The sequence below is a fragment of the Gossypium hirsutum genome, chromosome D05, assembly GCF_007990345.1.
Source record: "Gossypium hirsutum isolate 1008001.06 chromosome D05, Gossypium_hirsutum_v2.1, whole genome shotgun sequence".
Lineage (NCBI taxonomy): Eukaryota > Viridiplantae > Streptophyta > Magnoliopsida > Malvales > Malvaceae > Gossypium > Gossypium hirsutum.
In genome coordinates, this window is record NC_053441.1 from 29,108,922 (window position 1) to 29,129,484 (window position 20,563).

A 20,563-nucleotide genomic window follows, 5' to 3' on the forward strand; every position below is an offset into this window, starting at 1 on the left:
GCCACACATTTTCGCCAAAGAATGACTCGACTTGAGAGTGACATAGAGGATCAAAGAAACACATCTTTTCAATAGTGTTTGGGTACCATGGAGTGTGGCAATGGGCTTAAATTTTTGACGATGACTTTCGTTATGGTCAAATGACCACAAACTTAGTAGAGGGGATCAACGCTGTGTTGTTGAAAACACAACATCATTTGATTTCATCTATCTTTTTGACTACATTCTATAGGTTGGCTACCTCGATGCCAAGAATGGGTCAGTAACAAGTCAACCAGATCGAGGCAGAACATGTGTTTGTCAAAGATGTCAGGGATGCAATGGTTGTAAACCGTCGAATGGTGAGGTCGATGAATGTAGAAGTGTATTCACGATGTCTTGAAACATTTCGAATTAAGGAGACCATCGGTTGTCGACCTGGTATACCACCTAGGTCTTATAGAGTTAATCTCCGAAACAGACAGTGCGATTGTAGGAGGTTCCAAACATTTCATTATCCATGTGAGCATGTCGTTGTAGTGTGTGCTAAAGTATTGCTCAATGTTGAACAATTTACCGATGATGTGTACACCTTTGAGTGCACGTTACATGTCTAGGAGAATGAGTTCCCTGTCTTGCCTAACCTGTCTACGTGGGATGTGCTTCCGATGACTTTCGAGCTTGTCCCAGACAAAGGGTTGTGTAGGAATCCGAAAAATATTCCGCAATCATCCAGAATTCATAATGAAATGGATATTAGGGAGAAACCTGACGGTAAGCTTTATGGATTATGTAGATTAGCTTATCATAATCGAAGTAAATGCCCGCAGTGAAACTACCATATTGGACAATAGTCACAATCGGGTAGGAATTGAGCTTATGTAATCCAATGTACCTAATTTATATTACAAAGTTTATTCCAATTTTTAATGTTGTAATGTATTTAATTTATATTACAAAATTTATGTTACAAAGTCTGTTCCAAGTTTTAATGTTGTAATGTTGTAATGTTACAATTAATCTAATTTATGACTACAAAGTTTGTTCCAAGTTTTAATGTTGCAATTAATCTAATTAAATAAATACAAAGATTGTCTTTTTCTTGATTTATATTTTTTAGAATAAAAAAGTACAAACTTTGTAATATTTAAATTGTAAGAAACCCTTAAAATTGATGGTTTGATGGTGTGGTCCTAGGGGTATATTTCTGTGGGGGTCAACGTTCACGTTGTGGGTGATTGCGGTGATCAACATCCTCTTCAGTCGCAGGTGGGGGTGTGTGAAACATGAAAGAAAAATCATATGCCCCGAACGTCATCGATGAACTTGAGCCGAGATGAGTGTTGTATTGCGGTGGTGCTAAACTAAAGATATCAAACCCGAAATAATTTTCATTTCTTGACGAGCCCGAAAAATAGTCATTGACCCGCAACTCCGAATGATAAAAACTCTCAGCAAAATGTGTATGCGACCGCTCGAGCTCGGGCTTGGGCTCTGGCTCGGGCTCGGGCTCTGACTCTGGCTCATCTTCTATATTGGGCACTGGCTCGTATGCCCTAAGTCGATGCATGTGCGGGGGGACTACAGTCGACTGCTCACCAAGTAAATATGGTTTTCCAGTACTAGAGTACCATTGTATGTACTCTAATAATGGTTGCAAATCGGAAGAAATATCCATCTGAGGTCTCCGCGCCATCTGATTATCCTACACTACAATATATTTCTGGTGCACAACCCCCTAATTATTTCCATATTTTCTTCTCTTGTTAATCCCGTGAATCTTCCCCACTTGCATTGGTGGAGCCGGGATATACTAGATGCAATCAAACTGCTGGAGTATTTGATCCTCGTGGTACCACTCGACTGTCTGGAAGTTGATAATTGGTGCGGTGCGTTAATACACCACAGGTGAAAATGAATGTGGGCAGATGAGGGTATAACAGCCGCAATTTTTGGTCTCCAATACAGCATCCAGATAAACTGCAAGATTAATAACATGGTTAAAATTTAACACGATTCGAGTAAGATATACAAAGTTATTACATATCTCAAATATTGGAATAACTTACCCCTTTCCCAGTATGTTGTTCAATCATCAAACGATATATCAGGATAGTGTACGACCTCTCGATACCAGGATAAAAACTCCATCTACGAAAATAAATTACATGTTAGAATAGAATCGTTAGAATAGTATCATTAGAAAAAATGTTAATTAATTGCTATAACAAGTTAAATTTAATCACCTGTTCACTAGTGGGAATACGTATGCTTGGTGCCTAACTGATGCCAAGAATGACATTCGATAAAGAGCCAATGACTGTAGCAATATAACGTATCCGCCTATGTTTACGGCATCAGGCTTTGTCGCCTGACAAAGCTCATGATACAACATAGCGAGAATTGCGGAACCCCAACTATACGAGCAAACATTCTGCAAATCAGCTAATAGGGGTAAATACATCAAATAAACCCTATTGTTGTTCGCTTCCGGCATCAATACACCCCTATAATATGCATAATGTACGCTCGAGCTGCGTACATTACCTCATGCTTAGTGGAATTAATTGATAAATGTTTAAAATTGACTTTCAGCCATGAAAATCTCAAACCCGTAAATTGACTCAGAATCGTTGGGCGAGACTCCTAGTAGACTATAACAAAGGGTAGCTGGCTCAGCTATTGTACTTACGCTCGTTACGGCACTCTCGTCAATTGGGAGCCTAAGTTGCAATACAAAATCCTCCAGAGTGACAGTGCACTTTCCACACGACAAATGAAAAGTGTGGGTCTCCGGGCGCCAACGCTCGACCAATGCGGATATTAAATCGTACCGCAAATCAAACGTCCGGATCAATGCTGCTGACCTGAGTTCAGCTAACTCTAAGTATGACATCAATCGTTCATCCGGGGAATATCCTAAACCATTCCCGACCCATTAATGCACGGTACGGGCCCTGACACTATTAAATTACAAAAATAGTTATAATAACATAATTTATTTCGGTAAATGACATAGAACATTTTTTAAGGGAACCCGTGATTAACAAATAACAATATATTACCATATTATTAACTGTGTTTAATATGCGACCATCGTTCTCAATTAATAAACCCATTGCGATACCTGTAATTTCAAAACAAATTTCGGTTATTAATTTCAAAGTTTGATGCATTTTAAATATTTATCAAAATACCTAAATTTCATATATTGCTTTTAATTACAAAAAAATACCAATCAGTTTTGTCCACATCATATTTTTTGCTCTACTACATTAACAAAATATATATATCATACAAATTCGAACTCAGACTCCAACTCAATGGTCCCATTCACAAATTCCATCTCAATGGTTTAATATTTTACCTACATAAAAAACAATAAAATTTATATTAAAATAATAAAAATAACATGCCAATAAAAAATATAACAAAAATATAACATAAATTATCTCAACATAATAAATACAAATATTATTATAATTTTAAAATGATAATAAGTAAAATGTATTGGTTTAAAATATAATATATATAATAACATGCCAACTTAATTATTGTCAAAAAATATAAATTTTTTTTGCATACAAGGATTCAAAAGAAATTTCATATATAATATTTATAAAAAGCATAAAATAAAACTTAAAAACATAAACTCTTATTCTCAATTATAAAATCTTAAAAAATTAGAACATATAAACGAATTCATAATTTATCTCATAAATTCTAACTCAGTGGTCCCATTCTCAAATTCCATATCAATAGTCTCATCTTTTACTTACATAAAAAATAAAAAAAATTATATTAAAATAATCAAAATAACATGCCAAATAAATTACATAAAAAATATATCTAATCAACCTAAAACACACATAACAAATAAATTACATAAAAAAATAAAACATTATTTGTACATAACATAAATAGACTTTTTTACTTCAATAAACATTAAAAATAAATTATGAATGAATGAAAATATAAAATAAATACAAACACACCTTAATAGCTCTTTTTAACCAAATAATACCTTACAAAAATAAAATTAAAAACTAAATCTGAATTAAATCAACAATAATAGCAACAAAAACAAATTAAATTAACATTAATTTATAACAAAAAAATTACCTTTTCTTAAACACCTAATCTTCTCTAAACAACAAACTCTCTTTTTCCTTTTTTATTTATTTATTTTACCTTGTCTTTCTCCTTCCCTCTCTCTATTTTGCTCCTCTTTTTTTCTTTATTTTTCCCTTCCCTTCCCTTCCTGCCCTGTCCTTCTCCTTATTCTTCTTCTCTTCTTCTCTTCTTTTCTTCAAAATTCTCTCTCCTCCGGTAGCCAAAAATGGGCATTGGGGACCATTATAAGGTCCCCAAACACACACAACTCGCAGGCCTTCATGCATGACCCGTCCCATTGCTGCAGGCCGGTGTTACCTATGAGGAAGGCGTGACTGGTGCCGCATCTTCCCTAGGCGTGACTGGTGTGCTGTCCCATCAATTTTTGTTTTCATCAATTTTTTTATCAATTTTTTTTGTGTCAGGCACCACCCTCCACCACTTTAAATGTACCATTTTGGAACATAATTTTTGAAACATGCCATTTTGGTATTTTTTTTAAATTTTATATTATATTAGTAAAAAACCCTTTCTATTACCTATTAATATATTACATATCAAATATTTGTACTAAAATTTATATTATATGTACTATATTTTGTATTTTAAATACATTATATATTTCATGTATTTAGTATATCAGGAACGAAGTCAGAAAACTTGTTTAGAGGAGACCGAAATTAAATTGTGATTTTTATGATAATAAAAATACAATTTCAACATTTGAGTAGTTTTTATTTTTATAATTTTGAAAGGATTAAATCAAAATTTTATTATTTTTAGGAGGGCAAAGTGTAAATTTACTTTTTACTAATTTAAAATTTTAAAAATTTTAAAAAATTTAAGGATGTAAATGAAATTTTTTTTAAGATACGCCTTGCAGTGTATATAATATATATATATATATATATTTCATTTTTCGAATTTCAGATAAAAAATTTAAAAAAAAATCTGGAAACTGTTCAAGAATCAAAGAAAAAGAAAAAACTTTTTTCAAAAAAAATCAATAAAAAACTTTCCTTTCGAAAATCTGTAAAAAAAATAACATCAGACGTTTAAGAGAAAATTTTGGAGTGATTTTAGAAAAATCTTTCATCATTCCTTGATACATACACATTTCTTTTTACCTCCAAAAATCATTCCCCAAAAATCTGTGATTCATGGGAAAAGGAAGGAAACTAGCACAACAGCAACCGAAAAAAGACACATAAAAGAAAAATACTCAGAAACAAGAAGGAAAAAAAAAGGAGCAGAGGATTGCAGAACTTCTGCAAGTCAGAAACCTTCTTTTTAAGGTATATTTTAGAAAAAAAATTATTCTTTTCTTTTGCTTGCATGTCTTCTATTTCATGAAATCCTTTTTTAAAGAAATAAAAAAGAAATGTATCATCTTTAAAAAATATATATATATTTTGGCAACATATGAAGTTTTCGGTGCCGGAAATTGAAAACTTTGAGTTTTCCGGCGCCGGTGAGTAAGCGGTTAAAGCAACGAAGAAAGTAGAGGGATCAAAAATAAAAATAGAGGAAAAGCTTTATTTTTTAGAACAAGTTGGAAATGAATTAAAATAGTTGATAACTAGTTTCTTATCCGGTGAGATGTACGTATTTATTATATATATCTATTAAATTTTATTAATTTTAAAATTCGTAATGTTTGTCAAATTAAATGATTAAAAATAAATATTTGTGCCATATTAAATTTAATAAATATTTAAAAATCCATAATTACTAATAAGAGGTTGTTTTGGAACTAAATGTAACAATTAAAAGTTAATAGGGACTCATATCATAATTTTAAAAGTTATTAAATAAATTGATTTCAATAAATTTAAAAGAGAATTAAATTGTGGAACTATTAATATTTAAAGAATTTATGATGCAAATAATATTTAAATATTCAAATCCATTGCATTGAGTTGATTGTATATTAATAATTTCTGAATTAACATTTAAATATTCAAATTCATAAATTCTTTATATATTAATAGTTCCACAATTTAATTTATTGAAATCAATTTATTTAGTAACTTTTAAAAATTATGATATATTAATTAATCACAGTTATTATAGGAATAAAATTCTCTTCCTTTTTATTTATTTATTTGATCTAAACCCTATAATGATTAAATATATACAAATCTAATCATATTATTTGTGAAACATTTAAAATTTTAAAATATTTTAATTAATATAGCATAAATTTTGTACTAATTTTTAAGTAAATAATTATAATATAGACACAAACAAGCAATGCAGAAAATTTATTTGACATTTTAATTATTGAAATCGGTTTAAATATTATAATGTATTTTAATTATTGTGGCACTATTAATATTTAAAGAATTTATGCAGAAAATGGATAAGGAGATTTACATGATTAAAAGACGAAAAAAGTTAAGTAATTAATTAGTACCCTCAATTGAATTAATTGATTAATAAGGTTGCAATTTCATAATTAATTGAGAAATGACCTAGATTAAATGGTTAAGTAAGTAATGCACACTCTTAAAAGAAATATTATTTGAAGTTAAAATGCAGTAGCCCAATGGTTAGACATGTCCAACTCCCCCTAAATACTCTTTTCTCCTTTTTTATTTTCGGCACTAGGTATATTGTCCTTTTTCCTCATTACAATTGAGTTTTGTTTTTCTCCTCCCTATTTCTTCTGCCTTTTCCTCTCCATCTTCTTTGCAAATATTTTCTTTTCATTACTGTGAATTCTTATTGCTTATTCCGAATCAAAGCCAATCTCCATTAACTCATTTTCCTACCGGAATTGTACTCGTTGTTAGAAACCCCCAATTAAATCCCAAAGTTTGATATTGAATCTTTATAAATTTTCTATCTTGCGATTGATTAAACGGTTTTTCTTAATTTTTCATCAAAACTTTCAATAATCTTGACGAATCTTTAAATCAATTATTAATTCTTGTGTAAATGTCGTTTGAAGGACTCATTTTAGGTGCATCGACCTAGATTTGAGCACGAGAAATGTCGATTGAGATCCCGGAGTCAAGTGTGTGTTCTTTTACAGGTGAATCAAGGTAAAAGCGTGCCTAAGATAGGGCCACACAGCTTGCCACACGTGTGGTCCATACGACCCATGTCCCCCTGGAACCCTAAGATAGTTCGAATATGATATTAATATAAATGTTAATTTGTTTTAGTGATTTTAATTAAACATTTAATTACAGAAATATAAATGTTATGGGCGATAATTGTACAAATTCACAATAAATATTCTTGAAATTTGAAATTAATATGATGGAGGGTATTGGAATAAAATGTGTTAGTTAATTTGTGATCTAATTGAAATTATATGAACTAGTTGGAAATGGTAAAATAAAAAATAAAAAAATAATATTGTCCTGATTTATATGGAGAGGTAATTAAAGTTTTTATTAAATATATGTTTGACACAAGTTCAAAGCAATGTATGTTGAAATTAAAAATAATTTAATTATAATTACTAATGTTAAATATTTGTGATTAGTTAATTTGTATCAACATAATCAAATGATGTTTATAAAGACATCTTGATGTTGTAACAATTAGGCTGTCTTTTTCTTTTTTTAAAGAAAATTGATCTTGCCATATCTTATATTCTTTGATATTATATATAGTGATTATATTTAATTGGTAAATGTATAAAATTAAATTGTATATTTATTATTAAAAGGATATATGATGGTAGAACTTTGCGGCGTTTATGGACAAACTGCTATAAGCTTAAATTTTATCGGTGTTTTATTTGGATATACATTATTAAAGAAATTTAAGATGTAATAATCTTTTGATACTGAATCAAAGTAGATTACATATATTTCTTTTTTTGAAGATTCACATTCAACTTCTCTCTAAAAAAAATGGTAATAAGCATGTATTGCATAATATATAATTAATAATTACAAAAAACAATATCATTACCCGTTAATTTACTGATTTCTTACTATTATTATCCAAGTTGAACTTACTTCTTGTTTGTATTGCATACCCAACAAAAAAAAAACACAAACCAAAAAATAAATAAATAAATAGTCAAAGTCCATTACAAATAAATAAGACCCAAATTACCAGCTCAAATCTAAAACCTATTACCTAAATTACAAAACTCAAAAAAAAAAAAAACTAAAAACCCTAAATCCCAAATGGCCCAAAACTAAAATAATTTTCGACCAAAAAAAAGAAGGGCAGAAACCCTAGCCGCATGCCACGTCGGCGCCGCTGCCTCCTCGCACGCGCCTGACCCCTCTGTCACCACTGTCAGCCTCTGTCACCTCCTACAAAGAAGGATAAACACACAAACAACAGTAGAAATAATAGAAAACTTTGTAAAATGGCTATATAAGCCATGATAAACGGATTGTAAATGACGGGTTTTTTTTTAATACAACAAAAAGAACAGATTCAAAGCATACAAACAAAAATATAGCAACCAAGCAGAGAAAAAGTGAGAAACGTGCAAGGTCCTCTTCATTTTTTTATTTTCTTTCTTTTTCCTTTTTTTGAAACCGTTTATACATACAAATATTTCTTTTTTTTTAAATACTGTTTATACATATATATATTTATTTCAAAAGTATATGAAAAGAGAAACTTACACCTTGACCCGCGCGCGACCTAACCCGCCAGGGGATCCGCATGTTTTCAACTTTTGGGTTATTTCGCAGAAAGTCCTTCTGCTTTTTTCACCTGTTTTAATTAGATCCTTTTTGTTTATTTTTGTTTCTTTTAATTCGGACTGATAATTTTGTTTTCATCACATTTTAGTCCCTAATGGAACTGTGCGTTTTGGTGGACGAATTATTTCCCATTTTGGTCCCTCCTTGTTATTCCTGCGTTTGATGTGGTCCTTTACCCTTTCTTTTATTTTCGATTTTACCTGAAACTCTATTTAAAATTTCAATTTTTGTTATTATTATATTTTTAGATTAATTAATCTAATATTATTATTACTATTATTATACTTTCCTTTTTTGCATTTACTTACTTATTATTATTATTTTACTATTAAACAAATTAATTTTATATTATTGCTATTATTATTATATTTCTTTTTTTTGTTTGTTTACCTAATGTTTTCTGTAAATATATTTATTTTTATCATTTTATTATATTTACTTATATTCTTTTATAATTTCAAACTTAGATTATTTACTATTATTACTAATATCATGCTTATTATTTGTTTATTTATATCCTTTTCATCATTTCAAACTTTATTATTCTTATATTTATTAATATTAGGGTAAACTATAAAAATAGTCACTTTTGTTTGTCTTGGATTACATTTTAGTCACTTATGTTTGAAACGTTACGTCTTAGTCACTTACGTTATCGTTTTGTTACAAAGTGGTCACTCTACCGTTAAACTCCGTTACCTCCCTAACGACAGTCCTACGTAGCAGTCCAAATGGATTTTAAATGCCAACTTAGATGTCCTATGTGGTAGTCCAAATTAAATCTATTTAATTAAAAACCTATTTTCATTTTAACAACCGAACATCCAAATTGGCATTTGAAACTTATTTGGGCTACCATGGAGGATTGCCGTTAGGGAGGTAATGGAGTTTAACAGTAGAGTGGCCGCTTCATAACCAAATGATAATGTAAGTGACTAAAACGTAACATTTCAAACATGAGTGACTAAAATGTAATCTGAGACAAACAAAAGTGACTATTTTTATAGTTTACCCTTAATATTATTTCTTAAGCTGTTTATATACCATTTATTTACGTAATTATTTACTATTTTTTTATCTTTTATTTTTAGTTTCTACTTTTTTCTCTTTCTATTTGCAATCAGCTCGTGTGTTTCGTTAATTCCTTTATTTTATTCTCGTCTTTTTTATTATTATTATTTATTTTTATTAACTCATTTCTTTTATTATCATCGTGATTTATTTTTTACAACAAATTGGTGTTACATTAATCTTTTACTCAACACATACAATTGCGGTTTTTTAAAATAAGCACTGTTCGTATTTTGAGATTCGAAAAGTCGTACCCCAACTTACGAGGTTTTGATTTTCTCGATAAATCCGTATACACAAACCTCTTTTAAACATAGGTTTTAAATATTCTCGGGAATTAAGAAAAATCGTGTTCCAACTTAAGGAATATGATTTCTTTCTAATATCGAGATAATTAAATATATTTCAAATAAGTAAATTTTTCGGTGTTCATTCTCATATCAGGAATTTGAGACATTGTGTCATAACTTACGAGACATAATTCTTTTTCTCGATTAACGTGAAATATGCCCCTTTCTAAAAAAATTTCAATATTTTAGCAAAGGATCGTATTTTAAATCTCTTTAAAGCTTTCAATTCTCGACACTAAGGCACTAATTAATTAACTAGGTACCATTGGGCGTAACGAAGGTGCTAATCCTTCCTCGTACGTAACCGACTCCCTAGCTCGTTTTCTTGAATTTCGTAGACCAAAATCATTGTTTTAGTAAATCAAAGCATTTTATTAAAACGATCAATTACGAGGTGATCTGATCACACCTCAATAAAAAGGATTGGTGGCGACTCTTATTTTCATTTTTTTTGTTTTCATAAATAAAAATCGACCATTTTACAAAAAATGGTTTCGACAACCCTAACTTGATTTTTTTAAAAAAATATACTTATTTGGAATGTTAATTTCATATTGGATGGTTCATCTTAGGTAGCGTTCGGTATTTTCTGATGTTATGATTCTAATGGAATGTGATTTTTTGAAATGTAATAGCTGGGAATGCAGTTACTATGAATGTGACTTTATAACATTTGATATACATTGGAAGGTATTAATTAAAATATCATGAAAGTTACATCATTACGTTTGATTCATTAAGCACTTTCTTAGGAATGTAGCGATAATTTATGAACTTACCCTTATTAAAGAAAAAATAATATTCATGTATTAATTTTCATAATAAACTTTATTATTAACAAATATTTGGATTAAATATTTAATAATAAATATTAATATGTTAATTTTAAAATAATTTTTTTAATTTATAATTTTAATTGAAAGCAAAATTATTTCAAATTTGTCTTGCATATATATATTTCTAAATATAATAATGCATATATAAAATTAAGTATATATAAACTTGTTTTGGAATAAATTTAAAAAATACTTGAAATCACATTTTATTTTAGCTAAAGGCTGACTCATAAGAATATAAAAAAAGTTGATTCTAACGAATCCTTTGAACAAAACTATAAATAATTTAAAGGTAAACCATGCAAAAAAAAAATTATGATTAAATAAGTGAGTTTAACCTAAACTTTAATTTTTTTCCATTTTGCTCAAAAAATTCATAAAGACTATAATAAAATTAAAATTTCAATTAATATACTTAAAAAAAGAGTTAAAAACAATAAAAAAATAAAGATAATATGTAAATAGTATACTAGATAGATCATTAAATATGCATATGAAAAATAAAATTAGGAAGAAAAAAACTTACGAAAAATTTGTTGAAGTAATAGAAAAAATCAAGTTGGAGAAAGAAGACAATAGTTTTTATTTTGTTTTTTTTCATATGTTCATGGGAAATCAACTGTCAAGGGAAAGTAGCTCCTCGAAAGAAAATTAGTTTACAAGAAAAATAAATAAAACTTGACATACTAAACATTATCTTAAATTTTTTAATCAAAATTATGAAAACTAGGTTTTGAAATCCTAAACTGCAACTATCATATTGCTATATAATATGATATGATATGATATTGCTATATTTTTATTAAAATTCTCTCACTTCAAGCTCGATGGCCTAACCCATAAATAGATCTAATTTTATACTATTTTTTATTATTTTTATTCTACCAGAAAAGTAGCTTTTAAAACAACATGCACAATTATATGATTTGACTTCTCCTACTGTTGCTTTATCATTTTTCATAGAAATAAAAATTATTATGTTTTTAACAATAACAATGTTATATATAAAGTAAACTACAATGCAAGCCACTCAATTTTCTTTTTTCACTCAATTATAAATTTTTTATTTTAATTACTTAATTTTTTTTCACTCAACTATTAAATTTTTTTAATTTGTTCACCCAACTAATTAATATTTTTTTTGCCCATTTCTATTAAGTATAGTTAAATCTTTAACCGAGAATGACATGGCAGTTAAAAAAATAATATAATAAATTTAATCATCAACTTTTACATATTATATCGATTTAATCATAATTTTAAAAAATTAATCCTCAAAATTTACCTCCTCTTCTTCTTCCCCACTGCCACTACCATGGTTACCTCCGCCACCACAACCACCTCTAACTTCACCTCTTCCATCTTTAAAAAAAAAAAAAAACCTTAACTTGCACAAAATGTTAAACCAAACATTGTTTGCAGGTAACTTTACCTTCCTTCACTTCCTTGTGTGTTGTCATCTTTCTAAACTTAATTTTGTATTTGGAAAATTAAGTATCTTTGTTTCTAACATTGACAATTTGAGTTTTCACTGCAGGTGAATATTAAAGGGAGTGAATTTCATATTTAATAATTAAGTGAATTGGAAGAAGATGCTTGTAGTTTTGAGATTGTGATTGAGAAGGCAACAATGGGTTGTTGAGTTTGGGGCCATTAATTAACCTTGGGGTGGCAGAATATGGCATCTGGAAGAGGCAGGAGTCATGGTCATGAGTTGATGCCTCTGGTAGCATTTATAAGCAGAGAGATGAATAAGCCAAGCGTGAGATACGAGTATGCTACTCAATCTAGGAAAGGAAAAGATTATTTCTTGGTTAAAACAGGTTGTCAATGAGTGCCTAGCAATCCTTCATCTACCTTCTTTGTTTTAAAGAAAAAGGGAAAGCAAAAGTTTTTAAAGTTATCCCATTTCATTGAGGCTCTTGATAAACTCAGAGAAGAGACCAAAGAGACTGTAAAGGGATTGGAATCAATGTTGAAACTTGCGGCTGATGATTTTGGTAAGGATGCAATGATGGATGATTATTTAATGATAAATTAGGTTCAAATAGAAGAAAAAAAAAGTTTTTTTTAAGGAAAGTGGAGTAAGAGGTGGTGGTGAGGCAATGATAGTAGTGGAGGTAGAGGAAGTAGGAGAAGAAGGTAAATTTTAAAAATTATTTGTAAATTTTGAAGATTAATTTTTAAAAAAAATTATAATTAAATTAATTTAACATGGAAAAGTTGAGGGCTAAATTTGTTATTATACTAATTTTTTTAACTGTCACATTACCTACCTGTTAGCGATTTAACGGAAATGAGCAAAAAGAAAAATAATTTTAATTAATTAGGTGACTAAAAAATAATGATAATTGGGTGATTAAAAAAAACCATAATTAGATCAACAATGATGTAGTTTAGCCAACTAATCCATTATCATATTAGATTCTCCAAAATGGAAATCCTACAAATGCATTATCATCTCATATATTAGTTAATTCGATATTCAGATTTTGATGGAGTTTAGATTTTGCCAAATTAGATTGCATTTGTAAAATATGATGAGTTGGATACGTGTAGAATAATTTCCTTAAAATATGAGTTGCAATAAAACTCTCGGTACTTTTATCAAGGTATTTTTTTTTGTAAAATAGGCTGATTTATATAATTTCACAGCTTGAAGACACAGCTGTTCCGCATTCAACACATGCATAGAAAATATCAACAAAATAAAGAAATAGCAAAACCGAACAAAACAAAGCAGAAAGTTCACTTTAGAAAATGAAACGCCAAACGAACATCAGCAGTGGCTCTTCCTCAACCCAAATCAGCCAAAGTGCTTCCCACTATATCTGCATCGATACCCACAGAAAGGAAACACTGGAGCTATGAACAGATTCTTGGAGATTCAACCGAACCTTCTCCAAAGTTTAAAGCTAACTCATCAACAACCTTGAGACTTCCGTCCCCACGCAATCCAGTCCTTTCTCACCGCCTGTAGAATCAGATTTGGGACATCAGTATCCCAGATCCGATAAGCCTCTCTCCTTCGTCCTTCGATGGCTAGAGCATGCGCCGCTTCATTTCCTTCCCGAGGCACAAATGTGTAAGTAACCTCTTCAAAACTCCTATCAAGCTGTTGGATGTGATAAACGATCGATCTAATAATCGATTTGCCCACCTCTCTATTTCTAATGGATTTTATGACTGACAAGGCATCCCCTTCCACCACCAGCCGTTGGAGACCCAACGCATGCGTAAAAATCAACGCTCTCTCACAAGCCCGAGCCTCTGCCACAAAAGGGTCAGCAACATCATTTAAAAGGTAAGTCTCCGCTCCAACAATTTCACCTTTATGATTTCTAGCCATGACTGCTGTTACGGCCAAACTTAAATCTTGCAAAAAGGATGCATCAAAATTAATCTTGACAAATCCATTGTTAAATGGTCTCCAAATTGCCTTACCAACGAGTCCCGTACCAGGGCTGATGATCTCCCTACTGATGCTTAGTTCTTGTTCAAAACCTCTAATAAAACCCAGTAGTTCTTGCCTCGAAAATTTAACTCTTCATGCACTAGCTTGTTTCTGCGATACCAGAGGCTCCAAATCGATATAATGATACTCTTTTTATGACGTTCATCCGCTTCCAAAAACGTTTTAACAAAACGCTCTTTATGGTCCAGTGAGCTTTCAAAAGAGGGATTCTGCACCAATAACGAGTTCCAAATATCCTGCAGAACATCACAACTCCACAAGAGGTGATCAGAATTCTCCAACTCATTCTTACACAATGGACATACCACAGCTACGCACAGAGTCCGACGCGCCAGATTTTCGTAGTGAGGCACCAAATTGTGAAACAGCCGCCAAACATGTATTTTAATTTTTCCTGGAATACTTAAATTCCATAGCCCTGTAAAGAATTTTTTGTAATTCTCCGATATAGAGGATAGGTTAGCTCTATTTTATAATAATACTATAGAGAGGGCCCTGTATCCGCTCTTGACCGTATATTCACCCGAACCCTCATACTTCCAAACCCTCACGTCTTCCGGCCTACTCACGAAAATAGGTATAGAGAGGATTCTTTTAACAGTTTCATCATCAAACAGCTTATGTATAACCTCCTTGTTCCAGGTATTGCCTTCAATAGGGTGATTTACCGTTGTCCAATCTGTACTAATGTCATAACCTTGAATTCTATTGTTTTCCCTTCCAGGTAACCAGGGATCGTTCTATAGATTAGTGCACCCACCGTCCCCCACCCGCCACACCATCCCTTCTCGGATCACGTCACGAGCACTGCAGATACTTCTCTAGGTAAATGAGGGGTAAGAACCGACTTTAGCTGATAAAATATCTGAATAAGGAAAGTAACGGGCTTTAAACACTTTAGCTAAAAGGCAGCTAGGTCGGGTCAAAATGTGCCAGACCTGTTTTGCTAACAACGCTTTATTAAAAAGAAACATATTTTTAAATCCCATTCCCCCAAAGTTTTTTGGTTTGCAAAGCTTTTCCCACGAACTCTAACGAATACCTCTTGACGTTCTATTATTAGTCCACCAAAACCTATTCATAATACCTTCAAGCTTTTCACATAAAGACTTTGGTAATAGGAAGCATTGCATCGCATAAATTGATGTAGCCTGCAGAACCGATTTAATGAACACCTCCTTCCCCCCATCGACAGATAGCGCAGACTCCACCCTTCAACTCTTTTCCTGAATCTGTCCACATAACTTGCGAAAGCCCAATTTTTATTCTTACCCACCATCATAGGCAATCCTAGATACTTTTCTAGATTAGGAGCCAACTGGACACCAAGCTGATTAACAATATCCTCCTTCACCTCCGCTTGCACATTCGCTCCAAAGTAGATTAGTGACTTATCAAAATTCACCCGTTGCCCTAAACCTTTCTCATACTCACAAATTATCTCCCGTACAACTCTCGCTCCCTTAGAAGAGGCATCTCCAAAAATAATACAATCATCCGCAAAAAACAAATGATTCACAGCGAATCTCTCTCCCAACAGTTGCGCCCATCAATCGTCTTTCGTTTCTCACATCATTAATAAGCGCTGAAAAACCCTCTGCATAGATCAGAAACAAAAAAGGGCTGAGAGGGTCTCCCTGCCTTTAACCCCCTCGAGGGAGAAAACCACTCACCCTGAACACCATTAAGACAAACCAAGTATGAGATAGAACAAACACAGCGCATAATAAGAACAATCCATTCCATATGAAACCCCAATTGCTTCATCATCCCAGCAAAAAAATCCCATTCAACTCGATCATATGCTTTACTCATGTCCAATTTGAGTGCAAAGTTACCCTTCTTACCGCGTTTCTTCATTTTCAGAGAGTGTAACACCTCATAAGCAATTAACACGTTGTCCGAGATTAACCGCCCTGGAATAAACGCCCCTTGTGCCTCATTGATACAATGCCTCAACATGGTACTCATCCGGTTCACCAGAACTCTCGCAATAATTTTATAAACAACATTACAAAGACTTATGGGCCTAAAATGTGACATATCTTTTGGCTTATCAATTTTTGGAATTAAGATGATACGTGTTTTATTGAGCTCACCTAATTCAGCTTCCCCATTTAGAACTGCTAAGTAAAATTGAGAAACATCCACCCCCACAATGTGCCAGTACTTCTGAAAAAATATAGCATGAAAAAATATAGCATGATACCCATCCACTCCGGGTGCTTTCAATGGTGCCATCGGTGCTTTCAATGGTGCCATCTGCTTAACAGCCATCGTGATCTCCTCTTCAGTGAACTCCTTTAGCAAGTCCTCATTCATACTCTCCGTCACTTTTTCCTCCACTAACCCAAATAAATGTTCATCTGAACCCGCATCAGAAGCCGAGAAGAGATTGCCAAAATAAATAGATGCTATCTATACAAACTCTTCATTCGAATTCGCTTGTCGCCCATAATCATCCTGCAGCTCCGTTATTCTTCTCCGGAGGTGACGTTGCACAGCCAGCTTATGGAAAAAAACTAGTGTTACGATCACCATTCTTTAGCCAATTCGTACGAGCACGTTGCTCCCAATAAAATTCTTCCTTATCAGCTTCTAAATTAAGTCCCAATTGAACTTCTGTGATCTCGACCAATATGTCATCGTTGATATCCTGATTATACAATATGGGCAATCTATCCTCTAAATCGAATTGTTTCTTTTTTTTCGCCCTACTTGACGACTTCTTCCATCGGAGTATCTGATCTCCCAACTTTTCTAACTTTCCCAGCACATTACCATCATTTTCAATCCACCATTTTTTAACCAACGCTTCAAATGAGTCATCCAAACACCACTTGGCCTCAAACCTAAAAATATTCACATTTCTATCTTCCTTGCTTCTATTAACACCCTCGGAATCAAGAAGGAGTAGACAATGATCAGAAAAAGAATGGCTTAAATGTTCAATCCGATACCCTAAAAAACGATTCACCCAGCTCGATGTAGCCACACCACGAACCATCTTCTCAAAAAGCCTAAATCTGTAAGGTCGTAATCTTCTAATGCATCAGTAAAATCTTTCATTTGTCGATCTGAGCGGAGACGCCCACCCTCTTTTTCAGAGGAATTCGCAATTTCGTTAAAATCTCCCATTACAACCCAAGGAATAGTTTGATCATGACTCAACTGACGAAGTAAATCCCATGAAGCACCTCTATTTCTTTCCTCCGGATGCCCATAAAACCCCGTAAACCTCCATGTACCGCCACATTCATTGTCATGAATTTCCACATCTATATGATACAAGGAAAAACTTTTAAGCTGCACCAACGCATTACCTTTCCATCCCAACGACAATCCCTCTTTTGTGCCTATAGCCCCAACGTCGATCCCATTTTCAAAACCACACCTCATCCGTACCCTCTCCATACTTTTTGAACATAATTTCGTTTCCATAAGAAACAAAATACGAGGATTTATGGCTCGTAACTTATTCCGGAGACTTTTAACAGTTCGTGGCCTCCCCAACCCACGAATGTTCCAGCTTAGGATTTTCATTGAGCTCGGTTGCTCTGGTCTCTAGAGCTAGCCGATACATCCATAACACCTGGTCCAGCAATAGTCTCCAATGGTTTCCTCGTATTCTCCACGATTCGTTGCCTTTTCTAACCTTCCGCCAGAGCAATAGGGTCCTCCTCCTTATTCGATATCAAATCCATAGATCCATATCCAGCCCCAACAGCGACCATTCTAACATCCCCTCCGCCATACCCCAAATTATAGATACTATTATCTTTGTAATTGCCCGAACCCGCCTGCTTGAGATTGGGATTTATATTTTGACTCCCATTAGGTCCCCTAACATTGCGCCCTTACACGTTCCCCTCATATGAGAGATTACCCTGATTGGAATCTCCCGAATTATCCAAATTACACGATATCCCATTCGCTGTCCTTAACCATCTACTGTCCAACATGTTCTGACGTCTAGTTGCTACCCGCAATGATAAGTCCCAACCAAAGGTAATTTTTGAAGGCTCAATTTGGAGTCGAAGGGGGAAAAAACTTTCCCCGTGTCCTAATCTTCCACAGATGAAACAAAACAGGCTTAACTTCTCATATTTAAACCTAGCATATACCACCAAGGATTTTCCAAACAAAACTTTCCTTTTACATTTTAGCGGGGCAGTAACATCCAAATGGACTCGTGTGCGTAAGTAAAATTGAGAACCTAGTGTTGGTATAGAAGTATCATACTCAATGAATTTTTCGCAGAAATTACCAAATTGTTTTGCCATTGATTCGTTCATCGATCCTGGCGGTAAATCATGAACTTGGATCCAAAACTCGGTGAATTTTAGATCCATTACTGCCGGGTTGTCACCCTCAGAGATTGATTGAAGTATAAGTAAGTGGTTATTAAAAAACCACGGTCTCCCTGCAGACACCCTTTCCAAATCAATTTTATTAAAAAATTGAAACATATACCTTTTCTCCCCCAAATCCGTAATACAGATCCCTCCAATTGGATGCCAAAGATCCGCCATGGTATTACGCAGTGATGGGAAATGAACAACGCTATCAGTTAAGCAACGACCCACCAGGCAAAACTGATAAACAAAAGTTTCCACTCCTACAATTTCCTGAATCTCTTCCTCCTCATCGTCTATCAACTTCATATTTGCCATTGCATCCTCCATACTGATTCCACAACCTGATACAGCCACAATAAAATCTAAAGAATAATTAAGAAAATTAGGGTTTCGTGCCAAGTCGACAGACAAAAGGAAACGTACCAAATTCGGCAGACTTAGTTTATAATAACTTTTAACTTTTTATTTATGGAGGATACTTTCATTTTATCAAGGTATTTTAGTTTCTTTTAGAATCCGATTTGTAATTGTGAAGGCAATGGTTCAGATCTTATTTTATTTCAAGTGGTGTTGGGGTTTTCTCTTTTTCAATTTCTATCATTGGATTCCAACTATATTGTCTTTTATCAAGGTCGTTAATTCTGTTTTGGTATCATTCCTATTGATCGAAATATTTCCTATTGATAGTAAATTGAAATAATTGTAGATCTCGATCGGTATTAGTCCTACCATTGTGTACTGCCAATATTGATATAATAAGGAAATATTAATATTTAAAATAAACTTGAATGATTTGATATTATTCTCAATAATAATTTAAATTGTTTTTTATTATATATTTTGAAAAATTGGTTGGCAGGGTTAGATTTGGACAAAAAAATCTTGTCGAAGGCCCTTCCCATATAGAAAATGAGCCTTAAATTTTACTAAGCTCATTTTTCGGGCCTTATATTTTGTCCAAACCCTCTTATTTGTTGGGTGGACTTTCAGGCTTGGACGTGTAGCCTTACCCATGAGCAAGTCTAATACTATGGCTAAGAGAGGAGCCGCAAAGTTGAGGAAGTTGAAAGCGCAGATAAAAGTGACAAAGTCGATAGAGTTTGATGGTAGGATTAGTAAGGAGTCTCTAACAGAATTTGTTTCTAGAAATAGGAAATAGGTATGTTTCGAGATGCAGAAAAAATTTGGAGGGTGATGAAGATAATGCTGTGGATGTTTTGGTCGAGATTGTGACTTGACAAATTCTTATATGAAGATTTCAGCAGTTTTTTTATATGAGTGGAGTAGGTGTTGGTCGTTAAAGGTATTCAAGAAGGCAAGTAACATAGTGGATCCAATTGGAACTTCTTGTTGGCTTTGCGTTCAGTGGTATTTGTGGAGTTTTATTGTGGTTACAGAATTTGTGAAGTGTGATTACTAGTAGTGAAGTATGGTTGAAGCTTTTATTAGTGATATTGAAGGTGTGTTTTAGATGGTCTTTGTTTGTTTAGTGAGTTTCATTGGAGATGTGTGGTTTTCTCTTTCTATAATTTGTGGGTGTTTCTATTTGAGAGTTTGACTCTCAAAACTTTTAATTTTTATTTACTAAAATTTTACTCACTTACCAAAAATAAAATTCATTTAGAATTGAAAAATTAATTACCTTAAATTTTGAATAAAATTATCAACAATTTTTTTTTCTTTTTTGGATAAAATT

At 32.5% G+C, this 20,563-nt stretch overlaps 1 protein-coding gene across 7 annotated transcripts; it reads left to right on the plus strand.

Annotated features, from left to right (window-relative positions):
* Positions 1-13,600: 13,600 nt before the first annotated feature.
* Positions 13,601-20,396, plus strand: LOC107904788 (uncharacterized). 7 transcript variants are annotated; one of them, XR_005914187.1, is made up of 5 exons: positions 13,710-14,119; positions 14,249-14,338; positions 14,698-15,151; positions 15,234-15,345; positions 19,858-20,396. XR_005914187.1 is itself a non-coding variant. In XM_016831276.2 (3 exons), the coding sequence occupies exons 1-3, from the start codon at positions 14,084-14,086 to the stop codon at positions 20,024-20,026; spliced, it is 315 nt and encodes a 104-aa protein (XP_016686765.1). In that variant the 5' UTR covers positions 13,701-14,083; the 3' UTR covers positions 20,027-20,396. The 7 variants fall into 7 exon arrangements, 2 of the variants coding, with proteins under 2 accessions (XP_016686765.1, XP_016686767.1); XR_005914186.1 differs by having other exon boundaries at positions 13,714-14,119; positions 14,229-14,338; XR_001686336.2 differs by having other exon boundaries at positions 13,671-14,338.
* Positions 20,397-20,563: the final 167 nt, after the last annotated feature.